At 41.5% G+C, this 16,398-nt stretch overlaps 1 protein-coding gene across 1 annotated transcript in view; it reads left to right on the top strand.

Annotated features, from left to right (window-relative positions):
• The window catches only part of LOC306733474 (receptor-type tyrosine-protein phosphatase F), a 120,310-nt gene that overhangs the window by 29,091 nt on the left and 74,821 nt on the right, over window positions 1–16,398 (top strand). The window contains exon 4 of the mRNA XM_079214718.1: window positions 171–312. Coding sequence (XP_079070844.1) covers window positions 171–312 — 142 coding nt within the window. The remainder of the gene's footprint in view (window positions 1–170; window positions 313–16,398) is intronic.

Below are 16,398 nucleotides of genomic sequence, written 5' to 3'. Positions count from 1 at the left end.
TTTAGAAACTGATAATGCTGCAAAACTGGCAAATGTTGAATGTTTTCTTCTCTCACATCAGCAAAACAAAACCTGTCCAAACAAATGCTATATATATGTTGCAATGAAGTGATATCCTTGGTCCCTAAAAATAAAATCCCAGCCCTTTGGCTCTGCTCTGGCTCTCCCAGGTGATTGAGTTTGATGACGGCTCGGGCTCCGTACTGCGGATCCAGCCACTGCGCACACACAGAGACGAAGCCATTTACGAGTGCACAGCCTCCAACAGTGCTGGCGAGATCAACACCAGTGCCAAGCTTACAGTGCTTGAAGGTAAGATAAGTCTTTTTTTTCTGCTTGGTTTCTTTCTCCATCTTACTTTTTGCTCTAACTCTTTTCTCTCACCCCTCCTCCCTTTACTGCTGCTTCTGCTGCTTTTTAAAGCTTTCATTCCAATACATCCCAAAGCAAATATGAGTGTTTACCTTTAATAATTCATACAAAAACGTTTGCAAACGCTGAGGATTCCTGGTATTGGTGTCATGGAGGAGCAGATCTATCTTAATGTAAACTCCACATAGTCAGAAAAAAATGCAAGGAATGCGTTTTTAAATAAGATGGCATACAGCTCAGCAATTCAGCAATTGTTTGACCTTGAATCTAGTTATACCGTAAGAAATATTTGCCATTTATTGGCGACAATACTATATTTAATTTGTCTCCTCATCTCAATGAGTTACTTAGTCTTGTCCAAAATACATCAAAGTAACCCCATAATCAATAAAAAAAATTGTAAATTGCCAAATCAAAAGCCTTATGGTGAAAAATAACTGGCTAAAACATCGGACTTAAATAGATGTGCACATGTCAGTGTTTCCCTGCTTATTCAAATAACTTTAAGAAAAATACATATACATATATATTTTCTAGCTTGTTTACACATAAAGAGATGCATACAGGCTACTTTGACCTCCATGGATCTCTTTCCTCTCCTCGCCCACAGAGTTATGTGTGTGATTTATGTGAACAGAGGTTCTGCAGCCTTCCCTATCACTGAGCTGTGAGCGTGAATTTCCTCCTTAATTGATTGTAATTTTGTCATGTGGGTGCTAGTCACAGCAGGAGTTGATTTTATTAGAAACTTTCTCAAGAAGAAACGCTCCAGAGCTCGCCAGCAGGAAGGTTGAGGCTGTTCATAACCATTACACTGGCATTAAAGTGTTATTCAAACACAGCCTTTCCATCCCCCCGTTTGAATCCCATCTTCCTTTTTTTTCTCGGTCCATGCTGATTTGATGATATCATCAGCTGTGCTTGCGTAATCTTCCCGAAGGGACTTTTCTCCTCCGCAAAGAAAGCGTTTCTTTTTACCTCTCCTTTGCATTATATCGTGAGGAATGCTGGCATATATCTTGAGGAATGCTGCACTTGCACGTGAATGAAATGAAATTCTGATGACGAGGGACAGAAAGACGGCAACAGTCTTACTCAACGTTGAGCAACTGTTCTCACCAGCAGACGTGCTTTGCATGAAATCATCTTCTCTCTGTGATGAGTATTGTAGCTGCGCACCCCAGAGTCGAGTAGGATTCAGACACGTACCTTGTGATGGATGCTTTTATCTATTGGGCTTTACTAGCACCATGGCCGCATCACCACCAGTGTGTGTTTTGGCTTGAAACACATGTGAAAGTACGGTTATCACACGATCTTTAAAGTCAAAACCATTTGACGTGTTATATTTGTATAATGCTTGCTTACTTTTTATACACGCCAAATTATAGCAGCGTTAATCAATATTATTTTTGATAGTATTATATCGAGTGACAACATTAGAAAGAATTTGCGAGTGTTGATGATTCCACGAATTATCAAGTCCTTAATGTGTGCCTCTACACAGAGGTGAGCCCGCTTTACGCTCGTTGTTTTGGTCTGACGAACCAAAACAATGGAGGTTCATAAAAACTGTGGACAGCTGCTCTCGGACTACAAGCTTGACCTTCTGCAAGTGGCAGACAGCCAAAGTAAACCAATGGCTGGTGAAACTGAAGCTTTCGGAGAACATTCAGCAAGGTGAAGAGAGACATCTATTTATTTCCAAATGAGGAATTTATTGAACGTTGCCAACATGGTTTGCATCTGCTGGAAGTAGCTGAAGCAATCTATTCCAAAACTGATAATGATAAACACATGAGCTTATGTCTAAAAAATATCTTCATACAGATTTTTCTGTAAATAATTGGAATTTAAGTATGTAATGAGGTTAGACATATAGTTTAATTATTGATGTATTAAAATACATCAAATTAGAAATGGAGGGAAATCGTTGAACGTAATAAAGGAATATATTCCTTAAATAAGTTGTTCTGCTTTTGTAAAATGAGTTATAACCTCTCAAGCAGTTCCGTGTTTTCACTGAGGCTGGTGAAGAACACAATCACACATCATATTTAATCAAAATAACCGCTCCGCTCATTCAGCACCCTGAGGAGGTGCTGGATGACTCTGAGCCTGTTCATACATGCACATAAGCACAGAAACGTACAGCCATACATACAGAATCATGCATATTCACTTACACAAGCACACTTGGTACAAAGACACACACTTACGGAGCAATGTTGTCAGCTCGGCTCTATTTTTAGACTATTGTTTGGAGCCTAGCGATACATCAAGTTCATATCAGCAGCAGTACACAAGGAAACACTGGGGCAGCACCAAACAGACGGAGACTGATGATCCTCCTCCCTAATGGGGCGGTGGTAGCCTGGAGGTTGTAGAATTTGGTGTCACGTAAGAATGTTGCTGTTTTGAATCAATTGATAAAAATCTGGAGACAGCGACAAAGAAACCAGCTGAGCTTTTGTAAACTTACAATGATTTAATTAAAGACGTTGTGCTGCGGTACCCTTGAGCAAGGCACAGAAGCAGTAAAGCTGCCCACTGACCTATAAGAGAGGAGTGTAGCTGTCCTAGGCAGCTCTCCGAGAAAACTGAAGTTCAACATTGCTTAAAAACCTGCCCTAAATAAAGGGTGAACAACTGACTTCATAAGCATAAACTTCCTGTTTTTGCCTTCCAAAAGAAAAGCCTCACACTTTACACTTGACTTAAAGTTCATGTGACTTTGCATCCACATGAAGTTGTCATAATACATTGAGCACCCTCATCCAGAGAGGCAGTGAGAATGGTGAAGTCATTATACCACTAAGTCGATCTGGATTATAGGTTTTAGCAGAGCAAAGGAAGGTTGAGCATTAATTATGATTCTTTCATATACTGGCTCTTTATTTTGTTATGCCAATCCTGCAAAATATGGATTTGGATATGGTCATATCGGTGCAGCTTTGCACGTGCTTTCACTTTGCTCAAAGGTAGGCTGTATTATTAAAATACCTCAGTTCAGAAGTGCATTATAGTGTCTCGATCACTTTTTTTTGGTCTGCATACAATATTATGTCAATACTGCCAACTTCTACTGAAGGTAACACCAGCAGTCTTCACAAATTCCCTTCCAGGGATTTCTTTTTGCATAGAAACACAAGTGTGTTCAATTATTTTTCATTCAACATTTCAAGTTGACTTCACTGGCTGTTAATTCACTCTCTGAGTCAGTGACAAGGTGGTCAAATATTGACAAAGATGAATGTTGCCAGTTGTATAGAAATGAAAATGCATTCTGTTTTTGGACTTCTGTCCACAGGGGACGTTATGTCTCGAGTCCAATGGCCCCTTTATTGTTTCTTAACCTGAGCTGACAAGGGGAGTCGGGGCTGTGGCTGTATGTTTAGCGTGCCACTCACCTGTTGGGAGTTGCAAAGGCATGTTTTCAGACCAGAGCCGAGTTAGGCTTTAGCACTTTTGAAGTCATGAGTCCCGATTCACTCAGTAATTCTGTCACGCTGTAACAGCCCAGCTCTTTGTTCGTGGAGGTTCTCACGCCCGCCCCCGCCCGAGAGGTCACACCACTGAGACTTACATATGGGCCCAAAGTCAGCTCAGCCATCCTTCATTGTGTGTGTATGTGTGTGTGTGTGTGTGTGTGTGTGTGTGTGTGTGTGTGTGTGTGAGAGAGACACACACATACATACAGTGGGAGAAACTGAGTTGTATTCTTTTATAGTTGTTACACTGTTACAAAATCTGAGCATCCTTGGCTGTAATCATCTTTTTATCACTGTGATGCTTTGAATAATGGCCGACATGCACAATTACTTTACTAAAGTACAATCCTGCCTAGAAGGTATGTGCGTAAGAGAGATCAAGTCATGTGCAGGTCTGGCTTGTATGGATAAATAATAACGATGCAGACAATGCTGAGACAAGAGGGGGAGGTGTGTTGGAGAAATATTATCGCTGTCAGTCTCTCGATCCCAATTCTCATCCCTGCTCTCATTTCGGTTTCTGCCTAATTGTAATTTATTTGTATCTTTGTTCCATCTCTTTATCCCTCCCTCTATCTCAGTATAATATAGTGGACAGTGTGGCTTTGGCGTGGTGGGGTAGTATAAAGAAATGACTAGAGGGAACAATGACTCATTACTTAGCTAACGATGCCGAATGTTTTGACCTTGAGCGCCCCTCTTGAATTGAACCGCCTCAGTAAATGTTCAGGTAAATGGTGCTTGTCTCGGTGATGTATGAAATAAACTACTGCCGGCCAGAAAAGACATCTCAGCTCCCAACATCAGTCTTAAATGCACTCTGCTGCCACTTCTTCATGTCGAGGCAATATTTCATATTTTCCTCGCTGTTAACATTTGATGAGCATGTAAAATGTAAAATGCAATGAGTCAGATCAGGAAATGACAAAGGTGGTGTCAAAGCCGTGTCATGATGCTAATGGTGATGATACAACTGATGAGGCTCTGTGGGGCAATGAATAGAGTGACTGTTTTCAAAATTGGAAGCTTTTTTCCCAAAACCAGAGCCAAATTATTGAGCAAAATCCTTAAAGGTGCATGTTTTAATCAGCTTCTATCAGCAACCAGGGAATTGCAACATTGGCAAGTCCTGGGAAAGGCCTACAGCGACCGACTTGTAACTTTTACATATTATAAAAATGAAAACAAAGTAAAGCAAAGTACTTGGTAAGACCGTTCAACACAAACATCCAACAGCAGGTCACATCTCACAGAGAAAAAATACTGTCAAAACATGAATGCTGCTCTTATTTCCGTTTATGGTGTGGGAATGAAATGGCTCTGTTTGCTCTGCATTAGTTCTGTATTTCCATAACAAGCTTAAAGCTGTAACTCTTATCTCCAGCCAAAGTGGTTGTATTCATTTGTATGAATCAAATGTCCTATCAAGCCCTGGGAAAGTGGAAATCTTAACCCTTATCTGCTCACCCTCTAATTTTGAATAGTTCCAGCAAAATTCCTTTAAAATAAAAAGTTAAAACCAGCATTAAAATGTCAAGCGGGTATCTGCAGAGCCGCTTGCGAGTCGAGAACTCCTTAAGTGTGAGCAGAATTATGGTACAGAAGTATATTCTGTGACTTTTCTGCTGCGCTGGAGAACACTCTTGTGTCCTTTGGGAGACAGCGGACCAGTCTCTTGGGGAAAAGAAGCGTTATCTAACGGTACCAGATCAAAAGTCCCATCATTACTGGAAAACTCCGCTGTCAGAGCGAGAATTAGAAAGGTTGTCCTTCAGACCAGCTGCACACCTTTTTTGAAGTTCCCAGGCAGAGCGTTTCTAACACAAAATGTCGAGAAAATAAATGTTTTGGAAAGGTCAAATGAGAAATATGCAAGCATTCAAAGCCTCTCCAGTGGAGAAGAAATTGCTGCTTGCTTGGTTAAAACATGTCAAACATCTAACTCTGGATACAGTTCCTTGTAGTATTAATAGAACTCTGCCTATGAGTACATGTCATGCCTCTCTAATTTTGAGATTGGGAAAGAGGCCATAATTATACAGCAGTGTTAAAAACTCATCAGTTTCTGCACGCAGTTCAAAACGTTTCAAAATGGAATTCAGTACAGGGTCCCAGCTTTACTGTGTTGAATGTATTTAGCGGCCCTGTGTTTGGTGACAGTAAACAAATTACTGCCTCACTGGTTAGAGAGGCCTTTATTTGCTTGACATGCATTATAGTCCCCTGTGCAGAGGCAAAAAAAAATGACTGCGACACAATGCCAGTAATAAATATCTCAGGAACCAAGCAAGTGCGGACAACAAACCTGACTGGATGAACAGCATAGAAATCGCATTGCGCCTCTTCCCAGGCAAGATAAATTCAGAAGCTATATCGGAATGATTTAATACCGAGCCCCGCTTCTCCGACAACTTAATCCTTTCCTTCTCGCTATTCAAATCATCCACAATGACCGAAATAAGGTCTGTTGTGTAACCGCTATTCCCATTACTTTTTCCCTCTCTTTCTGATTCTCTTTTTGAATGCTGGTTAGTTTCTGTAATGTTCAAGCTGCAGTTTTAATAGCTGGTCCCTCGTGTTGTTGAAGAAAGTAAGCGGTCAGTTTGGGTTTCCCATTTCGTACCGGCGGTTGTTTATGCAAATGATGCAGGGTGTGAAAGTTTGCGTTTGCTTTTCAAGTGGAACAGGTTTGACTTCTGTCTATGGGGTAGGGCTGTTATTTGTCAGAACATGCTGTTTGAATACAGAAGCACACACTTGCACGCACTCAAAGCCATTCAGGGACCCACACACACACACACACACACACACACACACACACACACTACAGGTGTACCCCCCCCTACTGTATTTCTGAGCTCCATTGTGTCACAGATTTAATTTCTCCCACCATCTGCTGGCTGGAGGCCTAGCGCCGTAGATCATATCCAGCCTGACAGATACAAACTGCATCTGTCTATGCATGCTTCTCCCAAGGACTCACACAATATGGCGGAGTGGAATCACCCTCCTGGCCACCCAATCTGCATCCTCACATCCTTACTTTCAAGGACTCGGGCATTTGAAGGGGGACAGATAGCTTCGAGAGTTTCGTCAGGGCTGTAGCCCTTGTATTGCAGTCCCCATTTACCACGCCAGAGAATTAACAAGAGCACCTACATTAACTTGTTTTCAGCTGTAAAAACCTAATAAACAATATTAAGATTAATAAAAAATAAAAAAATCTGGTTTTACTGCTTGGACTTTTTTATTATTTAGTAGCTGGCCCTCCCAATGCTGACGCTGACGGATACAATTCACTTGTTAACCAATCAAACATGTGTTTTATGCAGCAGAGACTTTGGGGTTGGAACGCGGCTTTAATTAACAGCAGCCAGCCACCTTGCTGGAGTGTCCTTGAGCAGGACACTAACTCTATAATCTCTGCAAGCTTGTTGTATATCTGACCTTCTGCTAATCTTTCTGTGTGTGATCAATACATGATCATAAAAAAAGAAATAAAAACAACCAGGAAGCAGAGTTCTAAAAAGATTGTATATAGATAGAATTTGTTTAATATAATTATTAGACATTATCTTCTGTTTTAACTTACATTATTTCATATGAATGGGGTATGATCTATAAATGACTTACTTACAGCGATGAATTGATCTTTCCCGGGAGATTTGTTTGACAACAGGCTCAAATTTCTGTTTTACATGTAGCCTAGACATCTGGATGGAGTCATTCTTGCTTTGAGGCAAAACATTTTATCATCTGTACTTGTCCATCAATTGCTCCATGCTTTTGGCAAGCCGTATCTGTAAAGACTGTAGCGTCTGGTTTGTCTGCGCCGCCAGTGCTGATCATGTCTATTGCCTAAAGGGAGGAAGAGAGAGAGAGAGAGAGATAGAGAGAGAGAGGTCAATGAGTTAAAATAACATTTTAAAAGTGGTTGATAGAACCAAGAGAGCCATACCTTTAATTGTATAGGGATGACTTAAAAATGTAAGAGTCTATGTGTTTTTGTGTTGTTGTTTTTTTTTGCACTGGTGGCGAATTAGAGCGTTTCTTTAAAAGTCACTTGATCATTGCAGCTTTGCCTGCTTCCCACCACTTTCTGAATTGTTGAAAGCATGTAATTTGATGTTAAAACCTCAAAACACATTTGCAGCCTGTCCTAATGACTCGCGTAGCGGATTTACATTTCTCTAATTTATCCCATAACTTCAACCACTTTGGAGAAACTCAACATCCTGAAAGGTGTTCAGGAAATGCTGGGACTTATTTATCCTTTTTAAAGTGGGCCAGCGGCATTCAAAGAATGTTTTAAAGTGTCGGAGCTTTTCACTCCAGCGCAAAGAACATAGTTGCTTAATGAATGGATATGAAATTCTTCCCAAGTATCATCTGTTGCTTTGATGATGATGTCAACGCCAGTCTTTTGGGGAAGGCATCAAAGCCATTCATGGATGAATTAATTGTGTGCAGTTATCTTTTGTTGTCTCTTGTGTAAAGTCACATACACAGGGTGGGTGGCCATTATAATAGTAACACCTGCTGTTACCCACAATGTTTTTTTGAAAAAAACACAGTGGAGAATAAAACCCGGAACAGCTCACGTAGTATTGCATGGTTGTTCCGGTTGATGTGTCCATTTTTGCTTCTGCTGTCATACATTTATTGAGAGCAGAGCTGCAACCTGTCACTGTTTTAAAATTGGAAGTTATGGCCAATGTTGATTGTCAGGACATATTGAACTCCTTATCTGGATATTGTCTCTGGGCTTCAGAAGATATTGGAGATGTGACAAGACAAGCACATCCTTTGATATCTGCGCATCGTCTCCAACAGACAGGGATATCCTGGAATTGACATCTGCTGTTAAATATCTGTCACAAACAGCTAAAACAGGCTTTCATTATTCAATTACAGATTTGACTGAATACTTGTTTATGAGAGCATGACCGAAGTGATTATCAATAGTGTATATAACCATGCATGAATTGCATTTAGAGTGACACACTGCTTCCTCCATTAGAGTGTTGGGGTCAGTTTTGCCTGAGATTGATACGTTTTGCGTATTGGAGTATTGGAGGCCTGGCGTTTTTATCGGTTTCACAGTAAACCAGACAAGAGGCGAGCAGGGAGAGATCGTCAAGCATCTAACTGTGAAGATCCAATATTATTTTCCCCCGGAAAGATATGCAGCCTCAGTGAATGAACACACAGGGTGATGCAAACTGTCACTCAAACATGTGCTCCTGAATCAAATAGATTGAAGGGTCAAACGCAAGTCAAACAATTACTTCCACCTGAGCCCTGCAGACAGTTACAGTGTAAATGTGTAGCAAATCAATTTCTTCGTAACTTCATGCTGTTCTTTTCTTTGACTAAACGTGTTTTATACCCAGCCATGTTTCAACCTCTCCCCACCTTTATAGCTGTTCTGCATTTTTTGTAATCCAACAGTTGTTAATAGGTCTATCACATTTAATTCCCTCTTCACGGTACAGGAAAACCATAACAATGTAAATCAGAAGTGCACTGAAATGACTGTAAAAATGTGCAGAACTCAGTAGAAGACATCACTTTTGTTGTAGACCCAAGAGTAAAATAACTTTTTGATTTAATATATTTCATATCTTTAGCCCTGACTCACAATGTATTGCATATTGTTTTGGTTGGTTTTGTATCGATAATTCTCATGCAAAAAAATGTATGATTAGCTAACATTCCAGGAAAAGCAGAAATCCTGGGAGACAATTAATCTAAATAAATTTGGTTCATGAGAAAGCCCTGCAAATTGATTTACAACTATGGTCATTTTAGGCCACAGTAGTGGTGTTAATATGTTGAAGCGCATTCATAATTAATATTGTTTAATGTTTCACCACCACAGTACAACACTCAAAAAGGACCATAATAACACATAACTGATACAATCTCAGCAAAAATGTGATGTATAACAATTTCTTGTTAGACCTTTTATTATATTAAGTTTGCTGCATCGTATTGTGCACAAGTTTCTATTTCTGGACAGAAATAATAAAGTAAAAACAACACCCAGTGTTGAAAAGAAAAGCCCCACCTGACATTCCTTTATTTGTTAACAATGACGGGCTGGGCCTAAATCCCAGCAGGTAAAGAGCAAGGTCCACCTTAAAGCTCTGCAGGCCAGTGAGTCAACGGCTCCCTGGGCCCTGACTGGCTATGGATGGATGGGCCCACTGCATGTCAGGGGGGTTCTAATACCTACACTCAATGAGCTGGCTAATGGGAGTCCTTTCACCCTGACCCATTTTCCTCACACATTTACACACCAGGCCCTCTTGGCTTACCCACTGGGCCATAGAAGGCTGTGGAGAACAGCTAGTCTCACTATCAGCCTTATAGCTTGGCCTTAAGCTTGACATTTTCCTCATGTTTAAGAGGCATAGTCCCATTTTCTCTAAGCTGCTAAGCTGCGTTTTTTTTCTTCTTTTTTCAAGGTTGTAGTTGATCGGTCTGCTTACAGCTGTCAGAGGCACTGTTGATTTAGCATGCATTACATCAGCATCAATATTTTTTAACCTTTTTTTGCATGGGGAGGTTGACTGAGCTCAGATTCAGAACTGCCCTGCTTAACACTCACAGTGTCAGGGCATGTTCACCAAGTAGTTTGAGGCACTTACTTATTCCTGTCATATTTTATGAAATTGTGGTGAGGTTAGAACCAAGATTGTACCTAAAAATGGTCAGTGAAATATAAGAGTCAGTTTTTACTTTAAAGCTGTTAATATGTAGATCTCCTAAATCAGTCATAGCTGCAAGCTCAATCCCTATCGTGCCAGCCATCAAAGTCCTTGCTACTGTTGGCCAGCACAGAGAAAATGATTGCATTTGTCTCTTTTGAGTTGAGCAGTTAATAGATCATGCCACAGCGTGATCTTTCTGAACACCAATCACTTCTGCAAACCACAACAAAGTTGAAGCTGTTGACATTGACTCACAGACTGTGTATTATTCATTATCTCAGACCGAGAGAATAAGTAAAGGCTGTCACAAGAGGCCAGGCAGTGAGGATTTAATTAACAGAACCTGCCTCATTCCACTACATCCACTGCCTCTCTCAGAACTCATAAAAGCCATCCCTATCTGCTGTAATTACACTAAACATGTCACAATAAAGTTCTGCTGATGATTAATTTGAGTTGTGGAGGGGATCAATTAATTCATTTATTTGCAAACCGCCGCTCTGCTTCCTTTTGTAGACCGATTTCATTAACCGTCACACTTCCTGATTTTTGGTCCTGTCCTTGTTCTTTTTTTCCCAGAGACACCTGGAGGAATAGCCTGTCTTATTAGCCACATTGTATTACCACAGAAATTGGCCTTGAATTCTTGGGTTTTCCATTTCAGGGGCAGTGTCATTAAAATGCGTAGTAAACCACACACCGTGTGCTCCGTAATGCTATAATCTCAAGGGTCTTCAATCAAACTCCTGTTGTTATGACCACAAGGCAAGAAGTAGAGCTGTTATCTCAAAAGGAAGGCCTACAGCTGTGCTACTCGTACAGCGTAGTTAATGGAGGATGTGATTCTGTGCAGCGGTGCTTGTCCCACAAGGTGACTTGGTCAGCATAACCATGTGAATTCAGAAGACCACCCTCGGGTTGCAGTAATGGTTGGAGGCCACGGTTGTGTACTAACTGGTGCGCCGCAGCATAAATAACAGGCGTAGGGCATCTGGCAGGGCTGTAGATCATACTGACAACAGTGGAAGTATGATATCAGATCGAAGAAAAGGGGAGATGAATAGGAAAGTGGAGAGAGGGAGATGATAAAAGGAGAGGAAGGAAAGGAAGGAAAGAAAGGAGTTGGGGAGAATTAGATGACTGTTATTGATTATCTGCCTGTAGGCGAGGAAGTACGGCCAAATGTTCTGCTCTCCCAGACAAAAAAGTGTATTATTCCAAAGGTCATGGCATGCATTAGAGTCTTTTTACTACAAGTACACTTGGATAAACCGCAGGATAACAGCGTGGTGATGCAAACGCCAGCATGTAGCACTGAGAGGACTAACAGCGGCATTAACAGGGCTTTTGTTGTGACTGTGTCTCTGTCACGGTCCGTTGCGTGCAGGTGTGTCTGTGCGTGCAGTTCATCAATCCTGAACAATGTTTGTTTGATGCACTACTATCTCCATAGCAACTGCCATAACACCTGGTATAAGCGATAGCGTGCAAGAGACAAGGCGTGACAAGATGTTAAGGTGTATTTCAATGCTCATTTCAGTGAACATTGCACATTTGCCTCCAGTTCCGTGGAGATTTTTATTAATTTTTTTATACCATTTTCATGTCATTACAACAGTATTACATCAGTGACCCCCTTGCCGGGTCTTTGATTTCGGGGTGTGCCGTGTCGTCCCTTCTAAGGAGACCTCTGCAGTGGGAGCTCTGCCAACTAGTATTTCTCTGAAGAGCAGGAGGGTCCTGCTCACATGCCCCTCGTGGCAGAACATGTGAGGAAAAACTCCTCGCCCTCCGATGTTTTGCATGTTTTGTCTGCCTGCCTTATTCCGTGGGCCTTATTAATCGCTGCCTGAATGTCACGAGATTTCAGAGAGAAACACCTGCAAGTCCTACTATACTTATCAGACACATACAGGGTGAGAGTTGACTGAACCACAGGAAATGTTAATTAGCAATAGCTGAAACAATGCATTCTTACCGCAAAGGGAAATGCTTCCCTTATCACTGTCCAGAGTATGCTACCTCCACCACCACCACCACCTTTTGTGTTGCTCATAAATCCACCAATCACCTTTTTTTCCTTAAAGGTTGCAGGAAGCTGGAGCCGGTCTCAGCTGACATTGAGGCTAGAGGTGGGGTACATTCTAACAGGTTGCCAGTCAATCACAGGGCTGACACATAGAGACAGACACAGCTTCCAGACCGTAGGCGTGTCATGTAATTTGGGAGGGGGGGCAGGCTAGGAGAAGCCCACACAGGCATGGCGAAACATGCAGACTCCACACAGAAAGCATGTCGACAGGTCTGAACCCAGCAACCTGCGGTGAGACGACAGTGCTCCACTGTGCAGCTGGTCATAAATCCTTTGCACTTGTCACATTTTCCAAATGAACCTCCTGAATGTTTTGAGCACCATCAGCGATTCAACTGTTCACAGAGCTCTTTCAGTTGAACTCTCGGCTCTCCGTTTGCACCTCCTGCCGCCGCCGACATGCCTCACACACTTCTGTGTCTCCGGCAGATGCAAATGTCTGTCTCGACGATGTTCTTGGCTCGAAACAGCCGCGGGCCGTGTGCTTTGTTTCTGCATCAGACTCGTGGGCTTTCCACTGCCATATTGACTCGAGACCAGCTGACAACACTTATTGTACTATATTTAGTTTTCCTCACAGGTTGGGCTCACATAAAGGTGAATAATAAAGACTGTAAAGTTAGTAGTTTTCCAACAAATATAACCTCTTTCAAACATTTACAGTACCTATCAGTGAAGAGCTTAATGCTTCACATTCCCACACACAGGCCATTGAAATACCCAACCGGCCTACATAGAAGTGCATAAACCCCTTTTTTTCTACCTATAAAGACAGTGCACTGATGTATGTTTAAAGGGGTAGATTTTAGAGCAGTAATATTTCATGAGACAAGTGGCTGTGTTGCTGTCACTGTGGTCCTTTGGTTCGCACTATCAAAGGAGACATCACCTTTAATTGTTGTCATCCATCACTTGGCAAAAGGCACACGATGGGGATCACAAGGCCTTTTATTTCTTGCTCGAGTTGAGATCAGCTCAGATGTATCAGCGAAGGAACTTAAGAAAGTCTCACCGTATCACCTTCATTTTTGATGGCGCACGTTGTTGCTGAATTAGATTAACGATTGATACAGAATGAAGCAAGATGGTGTGGGTAGCTTGCAGGTATGCACACAACTCCTGTTCATGTTGTAGCAATGTTTTCGCATGAATATTCCTCGCCATATGTTTCATGACTGCATGTTTTCGGAAGGGACTTTGGTCTGATGTAACTCTCCCTTGAAACATGCATAGCAGCACATGAGAGTATAAGTAGGAAGGAGACACAAGGACATACTGAAGAGGAAACGAGGCAGGCGCTTATTAATGCAGAACTATTGTACCCGATGCCACTGTGTCAGGGCTCCCCTGTTAAGGAGGAACTGGGGTGTCTGGAGTGTTTTCCCCCATTGAGATGAGTATGTTTTGGTTGAGGGGAAAACGCGAGCTGATGTTAGTGTGGGATTGAGCTCCAGCAGCTCCCAGTGGGACAGGAAGACAGGGACGAGTCTCTTTCAGCAGGGCTCTGATTAGACCCATCGCCCTAGCTGCCACGCTCCACTCACACTGGTAATTGGAGCTGGCAGGAGGTTGGCATGCACCCCTCCTCCACTTCTCCCCCGTCCCTTTCTCCTCTTTACTTTTTTCCTCCCTCCTCTCTCATCTGAAGCTTACCTCACCTGCCTATGTAAAACAGCAGAGGCACACCTCCTCGACACAGTAGCTCATGATGACTGTATCATGTTTTCTTAATTTAACTAATTACCATTTTCTCTTCATAAATGGTATTACTAATGTTTCCCAGTGCCTTTTTGTGTATAGTCAAGGCCCCCACTGCTATCCTAATTGAGTATAGTACAGAAAACCACATAACACCGCCCCTCCTGCTTTTCCAGCGTACTGCTATAACCACTGTAAACAAGCTCATCTGCTAAGCTGCTCGTTTTGCAGTGTGACTCTGTGCGAGATAAACAGCTGTGGAAGAAACAATGCTCCTTGTTTTTCACATCATGACAGAACCAGTTCACGCGTATCAGCCTCTGGCCTTACTCATTTGCAAATCCAAGGCGTTTCTACTACTTTTTGTTCCAACAACTGTATCACCGAAGCAATTTAAAAATACGTCCTAATAGAAACTACTGTGCTAAAATAGATTGGATTGCGACATCTACAACAGTATATCATATAGCAGCAGTACAACAATTTGGATAACAGTGGTTTGGGGTTTTTTCATACAGTATGGGAAACACTGCATCATTTTTTACTGTTAAGTTTGGAAACAAGCAGAATGAATAATGGAGTGCCACACATTGCCTCCCTGAAGGCATTATGTTGCCCGCCGTCTGTCTGTATGTTCGTCCGTCCGTACCGCTCTTGTTAACGCGATTTGTCAAGAACACCTTGAGGGAATTTCTTCAAATTTGGCACAAACATCCACTTGAGCTCAAGGATGGACTGATTAGAATGTGGTGGTCAAAGGTCACTGTGACCTCACGAAAACATTTTTGTTTGGCCATAACTCAAGAATGCAAATGCTAACTAAGACACAACATCATTTGACACAAATGTTTATAAGGATAAAATTATGACCTGATGACATTTTGGACAGACATGGATTAAATGCAACATGGCTGGTTGGCAGAGTAATTGTAGTGTGACGCAGACACACCAGCAGTAGAATAAATGTGCATACAGCTATAAATCAGCCTTGCAGGACATTATCGCATTATCTTTGCCTTTCTTGTGTTTTCCTGCCAGGGCCTTTTTATTAAAAATGTCCTCTTGACAAACATCAACCTGCATTAATTTATTGGATTCTCTCCATATTCCCCCTCCTTTCAAATTAAAAAGGAGTGATCAAAAGGTATCTCTTTGTCCTCCCTGGATGACAAGGCTAGCCAAAGCTCAAATCTCAAGAACGTGTCTATAAGTACGTGTATCGATAAAACTTTCATTTATTATTATTATTATTATTATTTATTCCTAAAGACAACCTTAGAAAGCTATATTAGATGCGAGCTCGGTGGTTTAACAACATTACAAAGTTATTCATGGTTAATTTAAGGATACTCAGCTTAACTAAGCCTTCCATGACATTTAAAAATACAATGATACAATGTATGGTATATGAAGTAATATATGTATATGAATTAAAGTGCCTTTTACGAGTAGAATCAGAAGAATAGGCTCCTGAGGCAGGGTGTTAAAGATCTGAGTGCATGTCAGAGACTCAATCAGCTTCATTCTGCAGCACATGGAGCAGATAGCTTGAAATGCAGCATATGAAGTGAAGCTTTACCCCCTCTCTTTAGTGGCACAACCTAAAACCTGAACGTGTTCTGTCCTGCTCAAATATAAATATTACAGACATGTACTATCTTTTCTTTTGACATGGTTTAAACAAGCCATGTTTTTATTGTCCTTTGTGTTTACAGTTTAAATTGGCTGGGGATTGTGTTTTTTTTCTGTATTCTATCTGGTTACTCTTCTCCAAGAAGGAACTAAACTTGGATATCTCCTGCTCCCATAACAGTACACAGACCTAACTTTGCAGCAGCACTCATCCTTTTAAAGTGTTGCCTATTTGTGCTCCCTGATCGGACAATGCCGGTCAGTGTTTCACAACCCAGGAACCTTTGCCAATAATCTTAATCATAAATATTCTACAGGAATCTATGCAAGAGCGTTTGGTGGAAAATATTTAATGATGATATTCACGTTTCTTCAGTGAAAAGCGTAGTTCCACAAA

Source organism: Taurulus bubalis (genome assembly GCF_910589615.1).
Source record: "Taurulus bubalis genome assembly, chromosome: 1".
Taxonomy (NCBI): Eukaryota; Metazoa; Chordata; class Actinopteri; order Perciformes; family Cottidae; genus Taurulus; species Taurulus bubalis.
The sequence above is the reverse complement of the archived record's forward strand: the minus strand, read 5'-3'. Positions and strand labels throughout refer to the sequence as shown.